At 53.5% G+C, this 27968-nt stretch overlaps 2 protein-coding genes across 3 annotated transcripts in view; both read left to right on the plus strand.

Annotated features, from left to right (window-relative positions):
* Positions 1–9092, plus strand: part of PCOLCE (procollagen C-endopeptidase enhancer) — a 29023-nt gene extending 19931 nt beyond the window's left edge. The window contains exons 4-9 of the mRNA XM_063930727.1: positions 2359–2483; positions 2562–2698; positions 5350–5741; positions 5818–5892; positions 6385–6558; positions 6891–9092. Coding sequence (XP_063786797.1) covers positions 2359–2483; positions 2562–2698; positions 5350–5741; positions 5818–5892; positions 6385–6558; positions 6891–7021 — 1034 coding nt within the window. The 3' untranslated portion in view covers positions 7022–9092. The remainder of the gene's footprint in view (positions 1–2358; positions 2484–2561; positions 2699–5349; positions 5742–5817; positions 5893–6384; positions 6559–6890) is intronic.
* A 1350-nt stretch (positions 9093–10442) lies between these two features.
* MOSPD3 (motile sperm domain containing 3) lies at positions 10443–27665 on the plus strand. 2 transcript variants are annotated; one of them, XM_063930728.1, is made up of 6 exons: positions 10443–10550; positions 15597–15874; positions 15966–16041; positions 16120–16325; positions 16406–16570; positions 27438–27665. In XM_063930728.1, exons 2-6 carry the CDS (start codon positions 15676–15678, stop codon positions 27467–27469), a joined length of 678 nt encoding a protein of 225 aa, XP_063786798.1. In that variant the 5' UTR covers positions 10443–10550; positions 15597–15675; the 3' UTR covers positions 27470–27665. The 2 variants fall into 2 exon arrangements, with proteins under 2 accessions (XP_063786798.1, XP_063786799.1); XM_063930729.1 differs by having other exon boundaries at positions 10485–10573.
* Positions 27666–27968: the final 303 nt, after the last annotated feature.

Raw genomic sequence — 27968 nt, forward strand, 5'->3', positions numbered from 1 at the left:
TGACACAGGGACACAGACAGAAGGGAGCTATGAGCCTGTCCCTCCCCCTGCAGGGTGACACAGTGACACAGACAGAAGGGAGCTATGAGCCTGTCGCTCCCCCTGCAGGGTGACACAGTGACACAGACAGAAGGGAGCTATGAGGCTGTCCCTCCCCCTGCAGGGTGACACAGACAGAAGGGAGCTATGAGCCTGCCCCTCCCCCTGCAGGGTGACACAGACAGAAGGGAGCTATGAGCCTGTCCCTCCCCCTGCAGGGTGACACAGTGACACAGACAGAAGGGAGCTATGAGACTGCCCCTCCCCCTGCAGGGTGACACAGTGACACAGACAGAAGGGAGCTATGAGTATGTCGCTCCCCCTGCAGGGTGACACAGAGAAGGGAGCTATGAGCCTGTCGCTCCCCCTGCAGGGTGACACAGTGACACAGACAGAAGGGAGCTATGAGTATGTCGCTCCCCCTGCAGGGTGACACAGACAGAAGGGAGCTATGAGCCTGTCCCTCCCCCTGCAGGGTGATACATTGGCACAGACAGAAGGGAGCTATGAGCCTGCCCTCCCCCTGCAGGGTGACACAGTGACACAGACAGAAGGGAGCTATGAGACTGCCCCTCCCCCTGCAGGGTGACACAGTGACACAGACAGAAGGGAGCTATGAGTATGTCGCTCCCCCTGCAGGGTGACACAGACAGAAGGGAGCTATGAGCCTGTCCCTCCCCCTGCAGGGTGATACATTGGCACAGACAGAAGGGAGCTATGAGCCTGCCCTCCCCCTGCAGGGTGACACAGTGACACAGACAGAAGGGAGCTATGAGACTGCCCCTCCCCCTGCAGGGTGACACAGTGACACAGACAGAAGGGAGCTATGAGTATGTCGCTCCCCCTGCAGGGTGACACAGAGAAGGGAGCTATGAGCCTGTCGCTCCCCCTGCAGGGTGACACAGTGACACAGACAGAAGGGAGCTATGAGCCTGTCCCTCCCCCTGCAGGGTGATACATTGGCACAGACAGAAGGGAGCTATGAGCCTGCCCTCCCCCTGCAGGGTGACACAGTGACACAGACAGAAGGGAGCTATGAGTATGTCGCTCCCCCTGCAGGGTGACACAGAGAAGGGAGCTATGAGCCTGTCGCTCCCCCTGCAGGGTGACACAGTGACACAGACAGAAGGGAGCTATGAGTATGTCGCTCCCCCTGCAGGGTGACACAGACAGAAGGGAGCTATGAGCCTGTCCCTCCCCCTGCAGGGTGATACATTGGCACAGACAGAAGGGAGCTATGAGCCTGCCCTCCCCCTGCAGGGTGATACAGTGACACAGACAGAAGGGAGCTATGGGGGTCCTTTCGAGTTGTTCGCTCGCTAGCTGCTTTTAGCAGCATTGCACACGCTAAGCCGCCGCCCTCTGGTAGTGTATCTTAGTTTAGCAGAATTGCGAATAGAAATTTCTTAGCAGTTTCTGAGTAGCTCGAGACTTACTCAGCCATTGCGATCAGCTCAGCCCGTTTCGTTCCTGGTTTGATGTCACAAACACGCCCTGCTTTCGGCCAGCCACTCCCCCTGACACGCCTGCGTTTTTCCGCACCCTCACAGAAAACGGTCAGTTTCCGCCCAGAAACACCCACTTCCTGTCAATCACACTCCGATCACTTCAACGATGGAAATTCTTCGTTCGGACGTGAGTAAATCTACTAAATTTTGTGCTAAATTACTTAGCGCATGCGCACTGCGTACCATGCGCGTGCGCATTTTTGCCTTAATCGCTCCGTTGCGAAAATCGGCAACGAGCGAACAACTCAGAATGACCCCCTATGAGCCTGCCCCTCCCCCTACACAGGGTGACACAGTGACACAGACAGAAGGGAGCTTTGTATATGCCCCTCCCCCTGCAAGGTGACACAGACAGAAGAGAGCTTTGTATATGCCCCTCCCCCTGCAGGGTGACACAGACAAAAGGGAGCTTTGTATATGCCCCTCCCTCTGCAGGGTGACACAGACAGAAGAGAGCTTTGTATATGCCCCTCCCCCTGCAGGGTGACACAGACAGAAGGGAGCTTTGTATATGCCCCTCCCTCTGCAGGGTGACACAGACAGAAGGGAGCTTTGTATATGCCCCTCCCTCTGCAGGGTGACACAGACAGAAGAGAGCTTTGTATATGCCCCTCCCCCTGCAGGGTGACACAGACAGAAGGGAGCTTTGTATATGCCCCTCCCTCTGCAGGGTGACACAGACAGAAGGGAGCTTTGTATATGCCTCTCCCTCTGCAGGGTGACACAGACAGAAGGGAGCTTTGGATATGCCCCTCCCCCTGCAGGGTGTATTGGCGGCTCTGACACCAGTGATGGTATTTCTGTGTTGCAGAGAACCTGTTATGTGGAGGAAAGCTGGAGAAGCCTCAGGGCAGCGTAATGAGTCCCAACTGGCCAAAAACGAATTACCCCAGCGGTGTCAGCTGCTCCTGGCATATCGTTGCCCCTAAAAACCAGGTGAGGAAGAGTCAGTGAGCCGGAATGTCGGTGCGCTCGTGTTGTACATGCGGTGACGCCGCGTCCTGTCTCTGTCAGGTGATCGAGCTCTCGTTTGGGAAGTTTGACATCGAGGACGACAGTTACTGCCGCTACGATTACCTGGCCGTGTTTAATGGCGGACAGACGGACAACAACCAACAGATCGGGAAGTTCTGCGGAGATACTCCACCCAAGTACGTGTGGTACAGAGATGTCTCCATTCCTGCGTTACGCTGCGGCCTTATTATATTATTATTATTAATACTGTTCTTGACCACCGACATCACTCCTAAAATCACGCCCCCACAATGCCGTGAGAACGGCATCCACTAAGTGTATTTTTTATTTAAATCAAATACTAAAATCTATATTTTTAAACTTTATTAAATTTAAAAAATAATCCATTAATTTCTGTGAGATTTGGTGAAAACAATGGGCGGAGTTCAAATGTTATCCCGCCGGCAGCCACTAGATGACGCCCAAACGGAGCTATTCAATTGTGGCTCTGTTCCGGGGCGATAGCTGCCGGCGTCTGCATTTCAAGTCGCACACCCCTCTCCCCCTGCGGGTGGCAGTTTTGGTGATCACGCCCAGCACTTCAACCTCTATGGGCGAGATCACAATTGAATATCGCCCCGCGATCTTCCGTCTCTTTAGATGGGTGATCAGGTGTGATAATCAATTGAATTAAACCCAGCGTGTCAGTCAAGTGGTTAATTCATTCACTGTTATTAAGATGCGTCCCTGTAAAACCAGTATTTGGACACTTTACTTATCCGGCTATAGACTGTGCACTTGTGGAGATGTTGCCCGTGGCAACCAGTCAGATACTAAATACTATCTTCTAGAACAGGGGTGGGCAATTATTTCAGCTGGGGGGGCGCTTAACACTTCCAGCGAATATTCGAGGGCCACACACAAAATACTCAAAAAGAGTCCCCTTTTTACACATTACGGCAGACAGCGTGCCCTTTTTTACACATTACGGCAGACAGCGTCCCCCTTTTTACACATTACGGCAGACAGCGTGCCCTTTTTTACACATTACGGCAGATAGCGTCCCCCTTTTTACACATTACGGCAGACAGCGTGCCCTTTTTTACACATTACAGCAGACAGCGTGCCCTTTTTAACACATTACGGCAGACAGTGTCCCCCTTTTTACACATTACGGCAGACAGCGTCCCCTTTTTACACATTACGGCAGACAGCGTCCCCTTTTTACACATTACGGCAGACAGCGCCCACTTTTTACACATTACGGCAGACATCATCCCCCTTTTTACACATTACGGCAGACAGCGTCCCCTTTTTACACATTACGGCAGACAGCGTCCCCTTTTTACACATTACGGCAGACAGCTCCCCCTTTTTACACATTACAGCAGACAGTGCCCCCGTTTTTACACATTATGGCAGACAGCGTCCCCTTTTTACACATTATAGCAGACAGCATCCCCTTTTTACACATTACGGCAGACAGCGTCCCCCTTTTTACACATTACGGCAGACAGCGTCCCCTTTTTACACATTACGGCAGACAGCGCCCCCCTTTTTACACATTACGGCAGACAGCGTCCCCTTTTTACACATTACGGCAGACAGCATCCCCTTTTTACACATTGCGGCAGACAGCGTCCCCTTTTTACACATTACGGCAGACAGCGCCCCCCTTTTTACACATTACGGCAGACAGCGTCCCCTTTTTACACATTACGGCAGACAGCGTCCCCTTTTTACACATTGCGGCAGACAGCGTCCCCTTTTTACACATTACGGCAGACAGCGTCCCCTTTTTACACATTACGGCAGACAGCGTCCCCTTTTTACACATTACGGCAGACAGCATCCCCTTTTAACACATTGCGGCAGACAGCGTCCCCTTTTTACACATTACAGCAGACAGCGTCCCACTTTTTTACATATTATGGCAGACAGCGTCCCCTTTTTACACATTAAGGAAGACAGTCCCTACCCCCCTTTCCCCCCCTCCCCTAAACCCATATTGCAGTTTTTAACTCCGTTGCCTCCCCACCCCTAAACCTATATGGCTGCTTAAGCGCTGATCCAGGAGCTGGCTGGACAGGGGGTTTACCTGTTTGTCACAGTGGCAGACGATCCCCGCTGTCCGATGATCCGCGCTGCTGCTGCTGCCGCCTGGAGTCACTGCTGATGTGGCCTCTCCTGCTCCCACTTGCTGCCCGCCGCTTCTTCTCCTCACTGGCCGCCGCTTCTCAGCCGCCGCTCCTGCTCACTGCAGTGCCCGCCCCCGTGCCGCCCAGCGCGCGCATGATAACAGAGGAAATCCCGGTCAGCTGACCCTGTGACGTGACCGGGATTTCCTCAGCGGCGCCGCGTCTGAGAGCAGTGCAATGACAAGCGGCCTGTCGGGCCGCTTGTCATTGCACTCTGGTGGGGCACAGCGGGCCAGGCACGATCGGTCCGCGGGCTGCATGTTGCCCACCCCTATTCTAGAAGGTGCTAGATAAATCTTAAGTAGAATCTGATTGGTTGCTATGGGCGACACCTCCCCTTCTGGAGGCCTGCACTTTAGTAAATACACCCCTGATTGTGCACAGCCAATCACCTGTGCACCCTTAACGATCCAACTCACCAACAGAAGGTGCTGCCTCATCTCTGCTGTCTGCATCTGAGGGTGGGTCCTGGTCATATCCCCAGATCACTGCTCACTACCTTAGAAAGAGAATTGTGATCCGGGAGGACGGTCACCTTTCCTGGGAGTCGGAACATGGCGGGAGAGTAGGTATTTGTCGTGTGGTCAAACCTAGTATGGTGATCTACCACGATGTACTGCCCTTTGACCTGTGGATATTTTATTTTTAAGAACCATCTATTCCAATGGCAACGAGATGCTGGTGCAGTTTGTGTCTGACCTCAGCGTAACAGCCAACGGCTTCGAGGCCACCTACCGGATGAAGGACATCTCTGAGGTGCAGAAAAATCTCCCGGAACTGAAGCCCACCACAAGCAGCGTATCCGCAAACCGTCCTGCTGGAACAAAAGCACCACAGAAGCCCAAGCCCATTCCAAAGGCCACAGCTAAGCCCACGCAGAAGGTGACACCGAAACCCACTCAAAAGGCCGCAGCTAAGACCACCCCAATACCAAAACCCACCCAGAAGGCCACAGCTAAGACCGTCTCAATACCAAAACCCACGAAAGCTGCAAAACGAAAACTGAAAGCAACAGCAACAGCAGCAGCTGCCGGAGCGACAGGTGACTGTGCGCTCAAAGTGGTTTTGTGGGTTGTGACAAGGAGAGTCTTGTTGATCAAATTTCTTGTCAATTTTAGGATCAGCGGGCAAGTGTCCTGAGAAGTGCCGGAAGACTGGAACATTAGGAAGTCACTTCTGTGCCAATCAGTTCGGTAATCAAATTTACATTTTGTTAAGTTTGTCATTGGGTTATAGGTAGCTGGTTGGGTCTTTTAGAGGGTTCTCCAGAATTCCCATTATGAAGAAAACCTGGCATTTTGGAAGCTTTGCTGTACTGTGTGTCCATAGAAGTGAAGGGAGTTGTCATCCGTCAACAGAACCCATTCTCTCTCCATGACTAGATCCCACCACACCTTAAATTACCCCAGATGACTGGAATGGCTAGATCTTGGCTCATGTCTTTCTCAAAGGGTCAGTGTGTAGATCTTGAAAATCAAATTATATAAAGAAAAGCCAGTCGTGGGTAGAGTATTGATGACCGAACCCTTGAAGACCATGACCAGGTCTATAAAATGTTTCCTATTAGCTGGGTTTGTTAGGACTCTGGTGGGATTTCATCTGTACCATAACACACAACCTCCTTATCCTTCCACATAGTCCATGCTGTAGTCCATGCTGACCTTTGTCTTTACCCCTTTCTCAAGTGGTGACCGGCACGGTAAAGTCGCTCGTTAAAGGCGAAGTGGAGAACACTTTGCTGGCCAGCGTCAACATTATCGAAACGTACAAGGCTGGAGATCTGAGCATCCAAGAAGCTGGGAATACAATGAGTGTCCAGATTGTCAACGAGTGCCCCAGATGTCCCATCCTGAAGAAAGGTAATCTAGAGTGACACTGAGCATGTACTGGACTACATATATATATATATATATATATATATAAAGACATTGAGGAATCGGAACACTGATACCCAAGGGGAGAAGATGGCATGGTCAGTAGGTGGAATGTGAATGAGTGATGGGTGAGTGGAGAGATGTATATCTGATGATACCAATATGTATCTGGAGGAGGGTAGATGGAACAGAGCAATGTTCTGCAGATGTCCAGAGAGCTTAGGTCAGTGTTGAGTGGTCAGAACAGCTGAATAGAAGTCCAGCCAGGTGCATCAATACAATGACTGTAGTACTGAGTATGTTTTCTTTGCTTATAGGTTCCAGCTACCTGTTCATGGGGAAGGTGAATGACGATGGCCGCGGAAGAATCGTTGGAGACAGTTTTGTTATTGCTTACAGAGCTCAACAGCACCAAATCCTGAATAACATTGCCAAGAAACCCTGCTAATGGCTGCCATGTCGTCATGGTGCCAGCACTGCATATGGCTGCCATGGTGCCAGCACTGCTAATGGCTGCCATTGTTGTCATGGTGCCAGAACTCCTAATGGCTGCCATTGTTATCATGGTGCCAGCACTGCTAATGGCTGACATTGTTGTCATGGTGCCAGCACTGCTAATGGCTGCCATGTTGTCATGGCGCCAACACTGCTTCGGCCTCATTCCTTATCTCGCATAGATTCTTCATTGCCTCAGTAGCATTAAACGGACCACTAAACCTTAATACGCATTGTATTTGAGAGCTACTACTAACATTCCCCATCTGCAAGAGCTATTACACCTAAATAGACTTCATATTAATGCTTGTGGGGGAAGAATTTCCCCATGCACAGCAGACTTCCTGTGAGTCAGCAGACACAGAGGGCAGTAGTAGCCGCTATTGGACAAATAACATGATTATGTTGTATGCAATCATGGAGAGTCTCCCGGAATGTCTGAGAAAGTCTGCGATTCCCCGGATGGTGGGAGAAGTGGGTGGGGACGCGGGCGCTTTCTCACGGCTCACCCAGCCTGCCAGAGGGGAGGCCTACAACGTGGGCAAGCACGGTAGAATGTCATCTTACCCCTTGTCAGGGCATGTGAACTCTTCTGGGTTTAGTGGCCTTTATGTGAATACAAAATGGCTGCCGTGGAGAATGCTTTAGTTTTTTCACCCTTTCCTTACAGGATGTAATGGCGCTCAGTTATTTTATACATCATTGTGTCTCTTATTCTCCTGGGTAATTATAGACCCCCCCACCCTCTCTTCTTCTCAATTCTACCTCCACCCTGCATTCTTCCTCTCCTCTTCCCTATACTTACATACATTTTCCAGAGATGCTATACCCCTGACTGCTGGGCCACACGTAACATGGTTCCAGGTCTCTTTACTCCCCTATAGCAAGCTGTGACTGCATAGCTATATGAACGGGTGCTGAGAATTACACCCAGTATACAGGACAGAGGAAGTGGCACTGTGCAGCTGATCCTACATAAATATTATAAACAAGTACTTAGAATTACACCCAGCATACAGGACAAGAGTAGTGGTACTGTGTAGATGTTCTTATTACATTTATAGAATGAATAGGTGCTGTGAATTACACCCAATATACAGGACAGAGGAAGTGGCACTGTGCAGCTCTTCCTACATAAATATTATAAACAAGTACTTAGAATTACTCCCAGCATACAGGACAAGAGAAGTGGCACTGTGTAGATTTTCCTACATGTATAGAATGAATAGGTACTGAGAATTACACACAGCTTACAGGACAAGAGAAGTGGCACTGTGCAGCTGTTCCTACATGTATAGAATGAATAGGTACTGAGAAAAACACCCAGCATACAGGACAAGAGAAGTGGCACTGTGCAGCTTTTCCTACATGTATAGAATGAATAGGTACTGAGAATAACACACAGCATATAGGACAAGAGAAGTGGCACTGTGCAGCTATTCCTACATATATAGAATGAATAGGTACTGAGAATTACACACAGTATACAGGACAAGAGAAGTGGCACTGTGCAGCTGTTCATATAGACTACATTTTTTTTTTATGACTGTTTTAGATGCACGCTATTAATCTCACACGGCCAGATTTAGAGATGGCCGCAAATCCCTACAGTGCCGCAGCTCTCTTGGCGGGACGGCTCCATGACCACAGGAGTTTCGCCGCTGTCTCCTAGGACTGTACATACAGCCGCTTCCCTCCTCCTGGGATACGATGGCTCATACTCAGCACTGATTCCCCATCGGTCTTAGAAGAGGAAAAGCCAACACTACCCTGCAGGGTGACACCGGAACCGCCGACTGCTGTACCATGCTCCATCCCTCCATGTTGTCCTATACTCTATCCATAAACAAAATCTATTTTACCCCGTATAACTGCTGTATAATAATCGCGTCCAGCAGTCAGGGCCGCTGCGCACGTACACACAGTCCCTCCCTTTTCTTCCTCTGTCTCTTTCCATTCACTGGCCTGGATGTTGGATATAATTAATCTGTCACTTTTAACAATAAAATGCTCCTGTTCCTTTATCTGGCCTCCATTTTGTGACTGATGGGCGGTATGCTGGGATAGGGGATACAGGGCACGACCAATGAACCGCCTGGTACTAGAGAACGCACAGGACAAGCCTACACACAGGGGCGATCCTGGGGAGACAACACATCTGCACCTTTTATAAGCGATCGGAGGCATGCCGGTTCAGACCACAACATGGCTGCCTCTGCTTTGTATAGGTGACAGGTCCATTTCAGCCATAGCTCTACCGTTATTCCAAAGGACATGACCCTGTGCTAGGCATCCATCCCCGGTACCAGACTCAGCTCTCGGAATAGGCAACGCGTAGACAAAATGGAGGCACCTGGTTGGGCGGCCATGTTGTCCCATAGAATGCCTTGATATGGTGCCGCCATTTTGTAGCCATCAAACCTTGGAGGATACACCTAATTAGCAGCTGGGTTATCATGGAAGAGCCTGCGCTATTGTGTGGAGAAGAGCCGCAAGTGACTCCAATACACTGCATACTTGCCTACCTGACCCTCTCCATGAGGGAGAAAATGCTCTGTTCCTGGACTTTCCTGGTAATGTATGATTGCCATCACCTGTGGTGAAACACCTTTCTTATCAATTAACTAGCTCACCACAGGTGATGGCAATCATACATTACCAGGAAAGTCCAGGAACAGAGCATTTTCTCCCTCATGGAGAGGGTCAGGTAGGCAAGTATGCCCCAAGGCTGGAGAATACCTATAATTATCACATATATGATAAATGTGGCGGGTAAAGAACGGTTACACTACAGCCCCACGGTGACACCCAGGGAGGGTATTTGGAACGATACAATGTGGAATTTCTTTTCATTAATAATTCTCCTTTGGTTGTGTTAGATTTACAGATGAATAAATAATAATAATAATAATAATAATAAAATATATGTGTGTGTGTGTGTGTGTGTGTGTGTGTGTGTGTGTGTGTGTGTGTGTGTGTGTGTGTGTGTGTGTGTGTGTGTGTGTGTGTGTGTGTGTGTGTTTGAATATTTATATATACATATATGACTTTATATATTTATTCATTGTATACATAATAAATATATAGATAGATAGACGTAAACAAGTGCACTTGTGGCGAGAAACAGCACTTTATTCACTTGTCTGCATCATGACAGCCATTTTGCTGTAGACATTTGCATGCGTCCCAGCTAGAAATTACTCTCCGAGAACATGGCCGCCATCAGCGCGGATACGGGGACCTACCGTGTCACAACAACAAGAACAGCTGACAAGGCGAGGTGTTCCTTGTTGCCAAGCAACAAGGAACACCTCGAGACTATAGGCGAGATGCCACCCAACCAGAAGGCCGGAGCTACGCCACTCCTCCCGGGTGTCAGAGTGTCTCCTAGCAACCAGCTGACAGAGGCTGCTGTCGGCCAATGGGAGCGGCGGAAGGGAGGAGATATGAGGAACCGGCGGTGGTGATGGCGGAAGCGGCAGGTAACGGCGACTGTCCCGTTATGGTTGGTTCTATATCGTAGCCCACTTGATTCTAGTATCTACCGTCCCGTTATCCGGGATTCTCCAGTATCCCGACACTACTGACGTCATGGCGTGTATATCGGCCAGTATGGGGGCTGGGGGTGCTGCAGCCGCTACCATGGCAACGGGGTGATAGTGGGTGACCCTTGTACCCAGGATGAGGGCAGAAGTACTGGACAGAGGGAATTGCAGTCAGTACACAGGATGAGGGTAGGAGTACTGGGCAGGGAGAATTGCAGTTATTACACAGGATGAGGGCAGGAGTACTGGGCAGAGGGAATTGTAATCAGTACACAGGATGAGGGCAGGAGTACAGGGCAGAGGGAATTGCAGTCAGTGCACAGGATGAGGGCAGGAGTACAGGGCAGAGGGAATTGCAGTCAGTGCACAGGATGAGGACAGGAGTACTGGGCAGAGGGGATTGCAGTCATTGCACAGGATGAGGGCTGGAGTACTGGGCAGAGGGGATTGCAGTCAGTGCACAGAATGAGGGCAGGAGTACAGGGCAGAGGGAATTGCAGTCAGTGCACAGGATGAGGACAGGAGTACTGGGCAGAGGGGATTGCAGTCATTGCACAGGATGAGGGCTGGAGTACTGGGCAGAGGGAATTGCAGTCAGTGCACAGGCTGAGGGCAGGAGTACTGGGCAGAGGGAATTACAGTCAGTGCACAGGATGAGGGCAGGAGTACTGGACAGGTAGAATTGCAGTCAGTGCACAGGATGAGGGCAGGAGTACTGGGCAGAGGGAATTGCAGTCAGTACACAGGATGAGGGCAGGAAGAATTGCAGTCAGTGCACAGAATGAGGGCAGGAGTACTGGGCAGAGGGAATTGCAGTCAGTGCACAGGCTGAGGGCAGGAGTACTGGGCAGAGGGAATTGCAGTCAGTGCACAGGATGAGGACAGGAGTACTGGGCAGGGAGAATTGCAGTCAGTGCACAGGATGAGGGCAGGAGTACTGGGCAGAGGGAATTGCAGTCAGTGCACAGGATGAGGACAGGAGTACTGGGCAGAGGGAATTGCAGTCAGTGCACAGGATGAGGGCAGGAGTATAGGGCAGAGAGAATTGCAGTCGGTACATAGGATGAGGGTAGGAGTACTGGGCAGGGAGAGTTGCAGTTATTACACAGGATGAGGGCAGGAGTACTGGGCAGAGGGAATTGTAATCAGTACACAGGATGAGGGCAGGAGTATAGGGCAGAGAGAATTGCAGTCAGTACACAGAATTAGGGCAGGAGTACTGGGCAGAGGGAATTGCAGTCAGTGCACATGCTGAGGGCAGGAGTACTGGGCAGAGGGAATTGCAGTCAGTGCACAGGATGAGGGCAGGAGTATAGGGCAGAGAGAATTGTAGTCGGTACATAGGATGAGGGTAGGAGTACTGGGCAGGGAGAGTTGCAGTTATTACACAGGATGAGGGCAGGAGTACTGGGCAGAGGGAATTGTAATCAGTACACAGGATGAGGGCAGGAGTACAGGGCAGAGGGAATTGCAGTCAGTACACAGAATTAGGGCAGGAGTACTGGACAGGGAGAATTGCAGTCAGTACACAGGATGAATGCAGAAGTACAGGGCAAAGAGAATTGCAGTCAGTACACGGGATGAGAGCAGGAGTATAGGGCAGAGAGAATTGCAGTCAGTACACAGGATGAGGGTAGGAGTACTGGGCAGGGAGAATTGCAGTTATTACACAGGATGAGGGCAGGAGTACTGGGCAGAGGGAATTGTAATCAGTACACAGGATGAGGGCAGGAGTACAGGGCAGAGGGAATTGCAGTCAGTACACAGGATGAGGGCAGGAGTACTGGACAGGGAGAATTGCAGTCAGTACACAGGATGAGGGCAGAAGTACAGGGCAAAGAGAATTGCAGTCAGTACACAGGATGAGAGCAGGAGTATAGGGCAGAGAGAATTGCAGTCAGTACACAGGCTGAGAGCAGAGAGAATTGCAGCCAGTACTCAGGATGAGGGCAGGAATACTGAGCAGAGAGAATTACAATCAGTACATCGGATGAGGGAGGGAGTACTGGGCAAATGGAACTGCAGTCAGTACACAGGATGAGGGCAGGAGTACTGGGCAGAGGGAATTGCAGTCAGTACCCAGGATGAGGGCAGGAGTACAGGTCAGAGGGAATAACAGTCAGTACACAGGATGAGGGCAGGAGTACTGGGCAGAGAGAATTGCAGTCAGTACACAGAATGAGGGCAGGAGTACTGGGCAGAGGGAATTGCAGTCAGTGCACAGGCTGAGGGCAGGAGTACTGGGCAGAGGGAATTGCAGTCAGTGCACAGGATGAGGACAGGAGTACTGGGCAGGGAGAATTGCAGTCAGTGCACAGGCTGAGGGCAGGAGTACTGGGCAGAGGGAATTGCAGTCAGTGCACAGGCTGAGGGCAGGAGTACTGGGCAGAGGGAATTGCAGTCAGTGCACAGGATGAGGGCAGAGGGAATTGCAGTCAGTGCACAGGATGAGGACAGGAGTACTGGGCAGAGGGAATTGCAGTCAGACCACAGGATGAGGGCAGGAGTATAGGGCAGAGAGAATTGCAGTCAGTGCACAGGATGAGGACAGGAGTACAGGGCAGAGGGAATTGCAGTCAGTACACAGGATGAGGGCAGGAGTACTGGACAGGGAGAATTGCAGTCAGTACACAGGATGAGGGCAGAAGTACAGGGCAAAGAGAATTGCAGTCAGTACACAGGATGAGAGCAGGAGTATAGGGCAGAGAGAATTGCAGTCAGTACACAGGCTGAGAGCAGAGAGAATTGCAGCCAGTACTCAGGATGAGGGCAGGAATACAGAGCAGAGAGAATTACAGTCAGTGCACAGGCTGAGGGCAGGAGTACTGGGCAGAGGGAATTGCAGTCAGTGCACAGGCTGAGGGCAGGAGTACTGGGCAGAGGGAATTGCAGTCAGTGCACAGGATGAGGGCAGAGGGAATTGCAGTCAGTGCACAGGATGAGGACAGGAGTACTGGGCAGAGGGAATTGCAGTCAGCCCACAGGATGAGGGCAGGAGTATAGGGCAGAGAGAATTGCAGTCAGTGCACAGGATGAGGACAGGAGTACTGGGCAGAGGGAATTGCAGTCAATGCACAGGATGAGGACAGGAGTACTGGGCAGGGAGAATTGCAGTCAGTGCACAGGCTGAGGGCAGGAGTACTGGGCAGAGGGAATTGCAGTCAGTGCACAGGTTGAGGGTAGGAGTACTGGGCAGAGGGAATTGCAGTTAGTGCACAGGATGAGGGCTGGAGTACTTGGCAGAGAGAATTGCTCTCAGTTCACAGGCTGAGGGCAGGAGTACTGGGCAGAGGGAATTGCAGTCAGTGCACAGGATGAGGAAAGGAGTACTGGGCCGAGGGAATTGCAGTCAGTGCACAGGATGAGGACAGGAGTACTGGGCAGGGAGAATTGCAGTCAGTGCACAGGCTGAGGTGCCAGGGCAAAGAGAATTGCAGTCAGTACACAGGATGAGAGCAGGAGTATAGAGCAGAGAGAATTGCAGTCAGTACACAGGATGAGAGCAGGAGTATAGGGCAGAGAGAATTGCAGTCAGTACACAGGATGAGAGCAGGAGTATAGAGCAGAGAGAATTTTTGCCAGTACTCAGGATGAGGACAGGAATACAGAGCAGAGAGAATTACAATCAGTACATCGGATGAGGGAGGGAGTACTGGGCAAATGGAATTGCAGTCAGTACACAGGATGAGGGCAGGAGTACTGGGCAGAGGGTATTGCAGTCAGTACCCAGGATGAGGGCAGGAGTACAGGTCAGAGGGAATTACAGTCAGTACACAGGATGAGGGCAGGAGTACTGGGCAGAGAGAATTGCAGTCAGTGCACAGGATGACGGCAGGAGTACAGGGCAGAGGGAATTGCAGTCAGTACACTGGATGAGGGCAGGAGTACTGGGCAGGGAGAATTGCAGTCAGTGCACAGGATGAGGGCAGGAGTACTGGGCAGAGGGAATTGCAGTCAGTGCACAGGATGAGGGCTGGAGTACTGGGCAGAGAGAATTGCAGTCAGTACACAGGATGAGTGTAGGATTACTGGGCAGGGAGAATTGCAGTTATTACACAGGATGAGAGCAGGAGTACTGGGCAGAGGGAATTGTAATCAGTACACAGGATGAGGGCAGGAGTACAGGGCAGGGAGAATTGCAGTCAGTACACAGGATGAGGGCAGGAGTACTGGGCAAAGAGAATTGCTGTCAGTTCACAGGTTGAGGGCAGTACAGGGCACAAAGAATTGCAGAAAGTACACAGGACGAGGGCAGGAGTTCTGGGCAGAGGGAATTGCAGTCAGTACCCAGGATGAGGGCAGGAGTACAGGGCAGAGAGAATTGCAGTCAGTACACAGGATGAGAGCAGAGAGAATTGCAGTCAGTTCCCAGGATGAGGGCAGGGGTACAGTGCAGAGAGAATTGCAGTCAGTACACAGGATGAAGGCAGGAGTACAGGGCAGGGGGAATTGCAGTCAGTACACAGGATGAGGGCAGGATTACTGGGCAAAGATAATTGCTGTCAGTTCACAGGTTGAGGGCAGTACAGGGCAGAAAGAATTGCAGTCAGTACCCAGGATGAAGGCAGGAGTACAGGGCAGAGAGAATTGCAGTCAGTACACAGGATGAGAGCAGAGGGAATTGCAGTCAGTGCACAGGATGAGGGCAGGAGTACATGGCAGAGGGAATTGCAGTCAGTACACAGGATGGGGGCAGGAGTACAGTGCAGAGAGAATTGCAGTCAGTACACAGAATGAGGGCAGGAGTACTAGGCAGAGAGAATTGCAGTCAGTACACAGGTTGGGATCCACTGCCATAGTCTATAGGTCCAGGTTTTAGATGTTTGGATGAAGGAAGAGTCTTTAGGGGTCGCTTGCGCAGTGGGAGGAGACTGCAGCGTGTGACATGTGTTTGTAGATATTCCTCCTGTACATCTATGTGTGATGGTGATTCCCTGATATTACCTGTATCATTCTGTGTCCTCTCTGCTACGCCCTGTCCAGCTCCAGCTGGTGGCAATACGCCCGCCTCTCGCCACACGGGGGTGTAATGCCCACAGATGCCCTCTGCACGTAGGCCGCCATGCTGAGAGGGGCACCAGCAAGACGGGAGGAAGATGACTGGCGGACGGAGGCGGAGTCCAGCTCTCTGCCGGCCACTCGTTCCTCCATCCCCATCTTCGTCTTTCCGCCCTCCCTGGACTTCTACGCCGACGACCAGACCAGCCACAAGCAGGTTCTCACCCTCTACAACCCGTTCCCTAAGGTGCTGAGGTATAAAGGTGAGGTCACTGTATAAACGTGCGTTCTGCGGCAGGTCCGCGCCGACTGCAGAGCGCGGAGGCAGCTCAGATACTTCTCTTTGTCTCCTAGTCCTCTCCACGGCTCCCTCGCGCTATACGGTGGTGGACGCTGAAGGTCTGGTCAAGCCAAACTCCTGCATTGACATGTGAGGCTTCCGGCGTTGTCCGCATAGCCGTCTTCTCCCGCGAGGGTCCAGAACTCATTCTCCCCCCTCCCGTTACAGAGTCACCCGGCACCGTGATATCCGGGCACGCCATTACGGCAGCACAGATAAGTTCCGGGTGGAGATATGGGAAGAAGGTGGAGGAAAATCTACCGGAGGAAGAAAGGACATTCCCGCCACGCTACATCCCACGAAGCCAGAACCACGCGAGAGAGGCCTGTCCGAGACGCCGCACTGGCAGCCTCACTCACACATGTTCTCCCATGGTAGGTGAAACGCGTAGGGTGACTCTAGGGACCGGCGTGTCTGGCGTCATTCTATACCTGCGCTTTGTCTCGCCACGCAGGCATTCCACGACCCCTGTCTGCAGGACTCTTCAGCCTCTATGTTCTGGTGGGCCTGGCGTCCTTGGTGGTCCTGATGCTTCCTTTACACGGAGATCCTCATAGCCTTCTACACGAGAGCCTCCACGTGTCTGTCGTCCAGAAGCTTGTCGCTGCTTACGTGTTAGGTATGAGACCCAACGTCACGCCTGTTACACGGAGGGCTGGGACATACGTGATGGCATGCACAGGTGCTCACAGTAACTGCGGCCAGGCCTGTAGATGTAGAGTGACGGCGTTCTGCCGTGGGTGACATCACTGTACGGCTCGCGGTGGTCTCGTCAGCTCCTCACAGGTGACACTGGGCAGAGACGGGACGTCGTTAGCGGCATTCGTTTATTAATAATGACAGAATCTGACCGAGTTCTGTGAGGACACGAGATCCATAAATGTCCCCAAATAATCTAATCAGACATTCTGTACCCTGACGTCCCCGGAGCGTCCTCTCCCCCTCTGTCTCTCTCTGACATCCTGTCCTCTCCCCCTCTGTCTCTCTGACATCCCGTCCTCTCCCCCTCTGTCTCTCTCTGACATCCCGTCCTCTCCCCCCTCCGTCTCTCTCTGACATCCCGTCCTCTCCCCCTCCGTCTCTCTCTGACATCCCGTCCTCTCCCCCTCCGTCTCTCTCTGACATCCCGTCCTCTCCCCCTCCGTCTCTCTCTGACATCCCGTCCTCTCCCCCTCCGTCTCTCTCTGACATCCCGTCCTCTCCCCCTCCGTCTCTCTCTGACATCCCGTCCTCTCCCCCTCTGTCTCTCTCTGACATCCCGTCCTCTCCCCCTCTGTCTCTCTCTGACATCCCGTCCTCTCCCCCTCTGTCTCTCTCTGACATCCCGTCCTCTCCCCCTCTGTCTCTCTCTGACATCCCGTCCTCTCCCCCTCTGTCTCTCTCTGACATCCCGTCCTCTCCCCCTCTGTCTCTCTCTGACATCCCGTCCTCTCCCCCTCTGTCTCTCTCTGACATCCCGTCCTCTCCCCCTCTGTCTCTCTCTGACATCCCGTCCTCTCCCCCTCTGTCTCTCTCTGACATCCCGTCCTCTCCCCCTCTGTCTCTCTGACATCCCTGGAGTGTCCTCTCTCCCTCTGTCTCTCTGACATTCCTGGAGTGTCCTCTCCCCTTCTGTCTCTCTCTGACATCCCTGGAGTGTCCTCTCCCCCTCTGTCTCTCTGACGTCCCTGGAGTTTCCTCTCCCCCTCTGTCTCTCTGGCGTCCCTGGAGTCTCCTCTCCCCCTCTGTTTCTCTGACGTCCCCGGAGCGTCCTCTCCCCCTCTGTCTCTCTGACATCCCATCCTCTCCCCCTCTGTCTCTCTGACATCCCCGGAGTGTCCTCTCCCCCTCTGTCTCTCTGATATCCCTGGAGCGTCCTCTCCGCCTCTGTCTCTCTGACATCCCGTCCTCTCCCCCTCTGTCTCTCTGATATCCCTGGAGCGTCCTCTCCCCCTCTGTCTCTCTGACATCCCGTCCTCTCCCCCTCTGTCTCTCTGACGTCCCTGGAGTGTCCTCTCCCCCTCTGTCTCTCTCTGACAACCCCGGAGTGTCCTCTCCCCCTCTGTCTCTCTGACATCCCCGGAGTGTCCTCTCCCCCTCTGTCTCTCTGACATCCCAGGACACTCTCTCTCTCTCTGACATCCCCGGAGTGTCCTCTCCCCCTCTGTCTCTCTGATATCCCTGGAGCGTCCTCTCCCCCTCTGTCTCTCTGACGTCCCTGGAGTGTCCTCTCCCCCTCTGTCTCTCTGACATCCCGTCCTCTCCCCCTCTGTCTCTCTGACATCCCGTCATTTCCCCCTCTGTCTCTCTGACCTCCCCGGAGTGTCCTCTCCCCCTCTGTCTCTCTGATATCCCTGGAGCGTCCTCTCCCCCTCTGACATCCCCGGAGCGTCCTCTCCCCCTCTGTCTCTCTGATATCCCTGGAGCGTCCTCTCCCCCTCTGTCTCTCTGACATCCCGTCCTCTCCCCCTCTGTCTCTCTGATATCCCTGGAGCGTCCTCTCCCCCTCTGTCTCTCTGACATACCATCCTCTCCCCCTCTGTCTCTCTGACGTCCCTGGAGTGTCCTCTCCCCCTCTGTCTCTCTCTGACAACCCCGGAGTGTCCTCTCCCCCTCTGTCTCTCTGACATCCCCGGAGTGTCCTCTCCCCCTCTGTCTCTCTGACATCCCAGGACACTCTCTCTCTCTGACATCCCCGGAGTGTCCTCTCCCCCTCTGTCTCTCTGATATCCCTGGAGCGTCCTCTCCCCCTCTGTCTCTCTGACGTCCCTGGAGTGTCCTCTCCCCCTCTGTCTCTCTGACATCCCGTCCTCTCCCCCTCTGTCTCTCTGACATCCCGTCATTTCCCCCTCTGTCTCTCTGACCTCCCCGGAGTGTCCTCTCCCCCTCTGTCTCTCTGATATCCCTGGAGCGTCCTCTCCCCCTCTGTCTCTCTGACGTCCCTGGAGTGTCCTCTCCCCCTCTGTCTCTCTGACATCCCGTCCTCTCCCCCTCTGTCTCTCTGACGTCCCTGGAGTGTCCTCTCCCCCTCTGTCTCTCTGACATCCCCGGAGCGTCCTCTCCCCCTCTGTCTCTCTGATATCCCCGGAGCGTCCTCTCCCCCTCTGTCTCTCTGACATCCCCGGAGTGTCCTCTCCCCCTCTGTCTCTCTGACATCCCCGGAGTCTCCTCTCCCCCTCTGTCTCTCTGACATCCCCGGAGTCTCCTCTCCCCCTCTGTCTCTCTGACATCCCCTCTGTCTCCTCTCCCCCTCTGTCTCTCTGACATCCCCGGAGTGTCCTCTCCCCCTCTGTCTCTCTGACATCCCCGGAGTGTCCTCTCCCCCTCTGTCTCTCTGACATCCCCGGAGTGTCCTCTCCCCCTCTGTCTCTCTGACATCCCCGGAGTGTCCTCTCCCCCTCTGTCTCTCTGACATCCCCGGAGTCTCCTCTTCCCCTCTGTCTCTCTGACATCCCCGGAGTGTCCTCTCCCCCTCTGTCCCTCTGACATCCCCGGAGTGTCCTCTCCCCCTCTGTCTCTCTGACATCCCGTCCTCTCCCCCTCTGTCTCTCTGATATCCCTGGAGTGTCCTCTCCCCCTCTGTCTCTCTGACATCCCCGGAGTGTCCTCTCCCCCTCTGTCTCTCTGACATCCCCGGAGTGTCCTCTCCCCCTCTGTCTCTCTGACATCCCCGGAGTGTCCTCTCCCCCTCTGTCTCTCTGATATCCCTGGAGTGTCCTCTCCCCCTTTGTTTCTCTGACATCTCGTCCTCTCCCCCTCTGTCATCCCTGGATTGTCTCCTCTCCCTCTCTGTCTCTCTCACATCCCTGGATTGTCTCCTCTCCCCCTCTGTCTCTCTCTCACATCCCTGGAGTGTCTCCTCTCCCCCTCTGTCTCTCTCACATCCCTGGAGTGTCTCCTCTCCCCCTCTGTCTCTCTCACATCCCTGGAGTGTCTCCTCTCCCCCTCTGTCTCTCTCTCACATCCCCGGAGTGTCCTCTCCCCCTCTGTCTCCCTCTGACATCCCTGGAGTGTCCTCTCTCTCTCTCTCTCTGATATCCCTGGAGCGTCCTCTCCCCTTCTGTCTCTCTCTGACATCCCTGGAGTGTCCTCTCCCCCTCTGTCTCTCTGACGTCCCTGGAGTTTCCTCTCCCCCTCTGTCTCTCTGGCGTCCCTGGAGTCTCCTCTCCCCCTCTGTCTCTCTGACGTCCCCGGAGCGTCCTCTCCCCCTCCGTCTCTCTGACATCCCCGGAGTGTCGTCTCCCCCTCTGTCTCTCTGACATCCCATCCTCTCCCCCTCTGTCTCTCTGACATCCCCGGAGTGTCCTCTCCCCCTCTGTCTCTCTGATATCCCTGGAGCGTCCTCTCCCCCTCTGTCTCTCTGACATTCCCGGAGTGTCTTCTCCCCCTCTGTCTCTCTGACATCCCCGGAGTGTCCTCTCCCCCTCAGTCTCTCTCACATCCCTGGAGTGTCCTCTCCCCCTCTGTCTCTCTCACATCCCTGGAGTGTCCTCTCCCCCTCAGTCTCTCTCACATCCCTGGAGTGTCCTCTCCCCCTCTGTCTCTCTGACGTCCCTGGAGTGTCTCCTCTCCCCCTCTGTCTCTCTCACATCCCTGGAGTGTCCTCTCCCCCTCTGTCTCTCTGACGTCCCTGGAGTGTCTCCTCTTCCCCTCTGTCTCTCTCACATCCCTGGAGTGTCCTCTCCCCCTCTGTCTTTCTGACGTCCCTGGAGTGTCCTCTCCCCCTCTGTCTTTCTGACGTCCCTGGAGTGTCTCCTCTCCCCCTCTGTCTCTCTGACATCCCTGGAGTGTCCTCTCCCCCTCTGTCTCTCTGACATCCCTGGAGTGTCCTCTCCCCCTCTGTCTCTCTGACATCCCAGGACACTCTCTCTCTCTGACATCCCCGGAGTGTCCTCTCCCCCTCTGTCTCTCTGATATCCCTGGAGCGTCCTCTCCCCCTCTGTCTCTCTGACGTCCCTGGAGTGTCCTCTCCCCCTCTGTCTCTCTGACATCCCGTCCTCTCCCCCTCTGTCTCACTGACATCCCGTCATTTCCCCCTCTGTCTCTCTGACCTCCCCGGAGTGTCCTCTCCCCCTCTGTCTCTCTGATATCCCTGGAGCGTCCTCTCCCCCTCTGTCTCTCTGACGTCCCTGGAGTGTCCTCTCCCCCTCTGTCTCTCTGACATCCCGTCCTCTCCCCCTCTGTCTCTCTGACGTCCCTGGAGTGTCCTCTCCCCCTCTGTCTCTCTGACATCCCCGGAGCGTCCTCTCCCCCTCTGTCTCTCTGATATCCCCGGAGCGTCCTCTCCCCCTCTGTCTCTCTGACATCCCCGGAGTGTCCTCTCCCCCTCTGTCTCTCTGACATCCCCGGAGTCTCCTCTCCCCCTCTGTCTCTCTGACATCCCCGGAGTCTCCTCTCCCCCTCTGTCTCTCTGACATCCCCTCTGTCTCCTCTCCCCCTCTGTCTCTCTGACATCCCCGGAGTGTCCTCTCCCCCTCTGTCTCTCTGACATCCCCGGAGTGTCCTCTCCCCCTCTGTCTCTCTGACATCCCCGGAGTGTCCTCTCCCCCTCTGTCTCTCTGACATCCCCGGAGTCTCCTCTTCCCCTCTGTCTCTCTGACATCCCCGGAGTGTCCTCTCCCCCTCTGTCCCTCTGACATCCCCGGAGTGTCCTCTCCCCCTCTGTCTCTCTGACATCCCGTCCTCTCCCCCTCTGTCTCTCTGATATCCCTGGAGTGTCCTCTCCCCCTCTGTCTCTCTGACATCCCCGGAGTGTCCTCTCCCCCTCTGTCTCTCTGACATCCCCGGAGTGTCCTCTCCCCCTCTGTCTCTCTGACATCCCCGTAGTGTCCTCTCCCCCTCTGTCTCTCTGACATCCCCGGAGTGTCCTCTCCCCCTCTGTCTCTCTGACATCCCCGGAGTGTCCTCTCCCCCTCTGTCTCTCTGATATCCCTGGAGTGTCCTCTCCCCCTTTGTTTCTCTGACATCTCGTCCTCTCCCCCTCTGTCATCCCTGGATTGTCTCCTCTCCCCCTCTGTCTCTCTCACATCCCTGGATTGTCTCCTCTCCCCCTCTGTCTCTCTCTCACATCCCTGGAGTGTCTCCTCTCCCCCTCTGTCTCTCTCACATCCCTGGAGTGTCTCCTCTCCCCCTCTGTCTCTCTCACATCCCTGGAGTGTCTCCTCTCCCCCTCTGTCTCTCTCTCACATCCCCGGAGTGTCCTCTCCCCCTCTGTCTCCCTCTGACATCCCTGGAGTGTCCTCTCTCTCTCTCTCTCTGATATCCCTGGAGCGTCCTCTCCCCTTCTGTCTCTCTCTGACATCCCTGGAGTGTCCTCTCCCCCTCTGTCTCTCTGACGTCCCTGGAGTTTCCTCTCCCCCTCTGTCTCTCTGGCGTCCCTGGAGTCTCCTCTCCCCCTCTGTCTCTCTGACGTCCCCGGAGCGTCCTCTCCCCCTCCGTCTCTCTGACATCCCCGGAGTGTCGTCTCCCCCTCTGTCTCTCTGACATCCCATCCTCTCCCCCTCTGTCTCTCTGACATCCCCGGAGTGTCCTCTCCCCCTCTGTCTCTCTGATATCCCTGGAGCGTCCTCTCCCCCTCTGTCTCTCTGACATTCCCGGAGTGTCTTCTCCCCCTCTGTCTCTCTGACATCCCCGGAGTGTCCTCTCCCCCTCAGTCTCTCTCACATCCCTGGAGTGTCCTCTCCCCCTCTGTCTCTCTCACATCCCTGGAGTGTCCTCTCCCCCTCAGTCTCTCTCACATCCCTGGAGTGTCCTCTCCCCCTCTGTCTCTCTGACGTCCCTGGAGTGTCTCCTCTCCCCCTCTGTCTCTCTCACGTCCCTGGAGTGTCCTCTCCCCCTCTGTCTCTCTGACGTCCCTGGAGTGTCTCCTCTTCCCCTCTGTCTCTCTCACATCCCTGGAGTGTCCTCTCCCCCTCTGTCTTTCTGACGTCCCTGGAGTGTCCTCTCCCCCTCTGTCTTTCTGACGTCCCTGGAGTGTCTCCTCTCCCCCTCTGTCTCTCTGACATCCCTGGAGTGTCCTCTCCCCCTCTGTCTCTCTGACATCCCTGGAGTGTCCTCTCCCCCTCTGTCTCTCTGACATCCCTGGACTGTCTTCTGTGTCTCTCTCTCTCTTTCTCTCTGACATCCCTGGAGTGTCTCCTCTCTCTCTCTGACATCCCTGGAGTGTCTCCTCTCTCTCTCTGACATCCCTGGAGTGTCTCCTCGATCTCTCTGACATCCCTGGAGTGTCTCCTCGATCTCTCTGACATCCCCAGAGTCTCTTCTCTCTCTCTCTCTCTCTGACATCCCCAGAGTTTCTTCTCTCTCTCTCTCTCTCTCTGACATCCCTGGAGTGTCTCCTCTCTCTCTCTCTCTGACATCCCTGGAGTGTCTCCTCTCTCTCTCTCTCTGACATCCCTGGAGTGTCTCCTCGATCTCTCTGACATCCCCAGAGTCTCTTCTCTCTCTCTGACATCTCCAGAGTCTCTTCTCTCTCTCTCTCTCTCTCTCTCATATCCCCAGAGTCTCTTCTCTCTCTCTCTGACATCCCCAGAGTTTCTTCTCTCTCTCTCTCTCTCTCTCTCTGACATCCCCAGAGTCTCTCTCTCTCGCTGACATCCCCAGAGTCTCCTCTCTCTCTCTCTCTCTCTGACATCCCCAGAGTCTCTTCTCTCTCTCTCTGACATCCCCAGAGTCTCTCTCTCTCTTTCTCACATCCCCAGAGTCTTTTCTCTCTCTCTCTCTCTCTCTTTGACCTGGCTTTCCTGGAGTCTCCTGTCTCTCTCTCGGACATCCCTGGAGTGTCTCCTCTCTCTCTCTCTGACATCCCTGGAGTGTCTCCTCGATCTCTCTGACATCCCCAGAGTCTCTTCTCTCTCTCTCTGACATCTCCAGAGTCTCTTCTCTCTCTCTCTCTGACATCCCCAGAGTCTCCTCTCTCTCTCTCTCTCTCTCATATCCCCAGAGTTTCTTCTCTCTCTCTCTCTCTGACATCCCCAGAGTCTCTCTCTCTGACATCCCCAGAGTCTCTCTCTCTCTCTCGCTGACATCCCCAGAGTCTCCTCTCTCTCTCTCTGACATCCCCAGAGTCTCTTCTCTCTCTCTGACATCCCCAGAGTCTCTCTCTCTCTTTCTCACATCCCCAGAGTCTTTTCTCTCTCTCTCTCTTTGACCTGGCTTTCCTGGAGTCTCCTGTCTCTCTCTCTGACATCCCTGGAGTGTCTCCTCAATCTCTCTGACATCCCCAGAGTCTCTTCTCTCTCTCTCTGACATCTCCAGAGTCTCTTCTCTCTCTCTGACATCCCCAGAGTCTCCTCTCTCTCTCTCTCTCTCTCTCATATCCCCAGAGTCTCTTCTCTCTCTCTCTCTCTCTCTCTCTGACATCCCCAGAGTTTCTTCTCTCTCTCTGACATCCCCAGAGTTTCTTCTCTCTCTCTGACATCCCTGGAGTGTCTCCTCTCTCTCTCTCTGACATCCCCAGAGTCTCTTCTCTCTCTCTGACATCCCCAGAGTTTCTTCTCTCTCTCTCTGACATCCCTGGAGTGTCTCCTCTCTCTCTCTCTGACATCCCTGGAGTGTCTCCTCTCTCTCTCTCTGACATCCCTGGAGTGTCTCCTCTCTCTCTCTCTGACATCCCTGGAGTGTCTCCTCTCTCTCTCTCTGACATCCCTGGAGTGTCTCCTCTCTCTCTCTCTCTCTGACATCCCTGGAGTGTCTCCTCTCTCTCTCTCTCTGACATCCCTGGAGTGTCTCCTCTCTCTCTCTCTCTCTGACATCCCTGGAGTGTCTCCTCTCTCTCTCTGACATCCCTGGAGTGTCTCCTCTCTCTCTCTCTGACATCCCTGGAGTGTCTCCTTGATCTCTCTGACATCCCCAGAGTCTCTTCTCTCTCTCTGACATCCCCAGAGTCTCTTCTCTCTCTCTGACATCTCCAGAGTCTCTTCTCTCTCTCTGACATCCCCAGAGTCTCTTCTCTCTCTCTGACATCCCCAGAGTCTCTCTCTCTGACATCCCCAGAGTCTCTCTCTCTCTCTCGCTGACATCCCCAGAGTCTCCTCTCTCTCTCTCTGACATCCCCAGAGTCTCTTCTCTCTCTCTGACATCCCCAGAGTCTCTCTCTCTCTTTCTCACATCCCCAGAGTCTTTTCTCTCTCTCTCTCTTTGACCTGGCTTTCCTGGAGTCTCCTGTCTCTCTCTCTGACATCCCTGGAGTGTCTCCTCAATCTCTCTGACATCCCCAGAGTCTCTTCTCTCTCTCTCTGACATCTCCAGAGTCTCTTCTCTCTCTCTCTCTCTGACATCCCCAGAGTCTCCTCTCTCTCTCTCTCTCTCTCTCTCTCATATCCCCAGAGTCTCTTCTCTCTCTCTCTCTCTCTCTCTCTGACATCCCCAGAGTTTCTTCTCTCTCTCTCTCTCTCTGACATCCCGTCTCTCTCTCTGACATCCCCAGAGTCTCTCTCTCTCTCTCTCTCTCTGACATCCCCAGAGTCTCCTCTCTCTCTCTCTGACATCCCCAGAGTCTCCTCTCTCTCTCTCTCTCTCTGACATCCCCAGAGTCTCTTCTCTCTGACATCCCCAGAGTCTCTCTCTCTTTCTCACATCCCCAGAGTCTTTTCTCTCTCTCTCTCTCTCTCTTTCTCTCTTTGACCTGGCTTTCCTGGAGTCTCCTGTCTCTCTCTTACCTGACATCCTTGGAGTCTCCTCTCTCTGACACCCCTGGAGTCTCTTCTCTTTTTCTCTCTCTCTCTCTCTCTCTCTCTCTCATCCCTGGAGTCTCCTCTCTCTCTCTCTGACATCCCCAGAGTCTCTTCTCTCTCTCTGACATCCCCAGAGTTTCTTCTCTCTCTCTCTGACATCCCTGGAGTGTCTCCTCTCTCTCTCTCTGACATCCCTGGAGTGTCTCCTCTCTCTCTCTCTGACATCCCTGGAGTGTCTCCTCTCTCTCTCTCTGACATCCCTGGAGTGTCTCCTCTCTCTCTCTCTGACATCCCTGGAGTGTCTCCTCTCTCTCTCTCTCTGACATCCCTGGAGTGTCTCCTCTCTCTCTCTCTCTGACATCCCTGGAGTGTCTCCTCTCTCTCTCTCTCTGACATCCCTGGAGTGTCTCCTCTCTCTCTCTCTCTCTGACATCCCTGGAGTGTCTCCTCTCTCTCTCTGACATCCCTGGAGTGTCTCCTCTCTCTCTCTCTGACATCCCTGGAGTGTCTCCTTGATCTCTCTGACATCCCCAGAGTCTCTTCTCTCTCTCTGACATCCCCAGAGTCTCTTCTCTCTCTCTGACATCTCCAGAGTCTCTTCTCTCTCTCTGACATCCCCAGAGTCTCTTCTCTCTCTCTGACATCCCCAGAGTCTCTTCTCTCTCTCTGACATCCCCAGAGTCTCTTCTCTCTCTCTGACATCCCCAGAGTCTCTTCTCTCTCTCTGACATCCCCAGAGTCTCTCTCTCTCTTTCTCACATCCCCAGAGTCTTTTCTCTCTCTCTCTCTCTTTGACCTGGCCTTCCTGGAGTCTCCTGTCTCTCTCTTACCTGACATCCTTGGAGTCTCCTCTCTCTGACACCCCTGGAGTGTCTTCTCTTTTTCTCTCTCTCATCCCCGGAGTCTCCTCTCTCTCTCTGACATCCCCAGAGTCTCTTCTCTCTCTCTCTCTCTCTCATCCCCGGAGTCTCTATTCTCGCTTTCTCTGACCTGACATCCCCGGAGTCTGTTCTCTCTCTCTCTCTCTCTCATCCCCAGAGTTTTCTCTCTCTCACACATCCCAGGAGTCTCTACTCTCTCTCTCTCTCTGACATCCCCAGAGTCTCTTTTCTCTCTCTCTCTCTCTGTTTCTCTCTCTGACATCCCTGGAGTGTCTCGTCTCTCTCTGACATCCCTGGAGTGTCTCGTCTCTCTCTGACATCCCTGGAGTGTCTCGTCTCTCTCTGACATCCCTGGAGTGTCTCCTCTCTCTCTGACATCCCTGGAGTGTCTCCTCTCTCTCTGACATCCCTGGAGTGTCTCGTCTGACATCCCTGGAGTGTCTCCTCTCTCTCTGACATCCCTGGAGTGTCTCGTCTGACATCCCTGGAGTGTCTCCTCTCTCTCTGACATCCCTGGAGTGTCTCCTCTCTCTCTGACATCCCTGGAGTGTCTCCTCTCTCTCTCTCTCCCTGACATCCCCAGAGTCTCTTCTCTCTCTCTCTCTCTCTGACATCCCCAGAGTCTGTCTCTCTCTCACATCCCCAGAGTCTCTTCTCTCTCTCTTTGACCTGGCTTTCCTGGAGTCTACTGTCTCTCTCTTACCTGACATCCTTGGAGTCTCCTCTCTCTGATACCCCTGGAGTCTCTTCTCTTTTTTTCTCTCTCTCTCTCTCTCTCTCTCTCATCCCCGGAGTCTCTATTCTTGCTTTCTCTGACCTGACATCCCCGGAGTCTCCTCCTTGCCCTGGTCAGTGTATTACGTGACATGACGGTTACTGAAGCAGCAGAAGATGCATCATTAAATGTATGGGTATAATTTCCAGCATCTGATAGTGTCCTCTCTTTCTCCAGGCCTTCTCACCATGGTGTTCCTCCAGGGATGATGAGGTGGAGACACGTCCTGGGCTACAGACTGGAACGGGACCATTTCATGCAGAACATGAAGAAATTGTGGGGAACACGGAACATGTGTGTGCATTCATATGTACAGTGCAGGACGTTACATGTGTTTCTCTGCATCTTTCCATAGTGTTTTCTTTATATCACGCCATGTATGACATTACATATGTTGGGTGATGAGGTTTTGTCCCTGCTGGTCTTATTATCCTGTTTCATCAGCATCTGCCCCAACGGCCATGTATAAAATGTATGTACAAAGCAGCGTACTGCCAGTAATCTGGGTAATGTCAGCATTATCCACAGCCTTGGGATAATGAGAGTGGACATGAGCCAGGTAACTGTACCCTAGCTGATCCTGTCATATTAATCATGGATAAGAATATTAAGAAGTATTTGGGAATGTCCGCGTGGTATCAGGTGTGACAGGCAAACCTGCCCAGGTAACAGGTGCCCAGGTGTGACAGACGTACCTGGCCAGGTAAC

Source organism: Pseudophryne corroboree, chromosome 6 (genome assembly GCF_028390025.1).
Source record: "Pseudophryne corroboree isolate aPseCor3 chromosome 6, aPseCor3.hap2, whole genome shotgun sequence".
Taxonomy (NCBI): Eukaryota; Metazoa; Chordata; class Amphibia; order Anura; family Myobatrachidae; genus Pseudophryne; species Pseudophryne corroboree.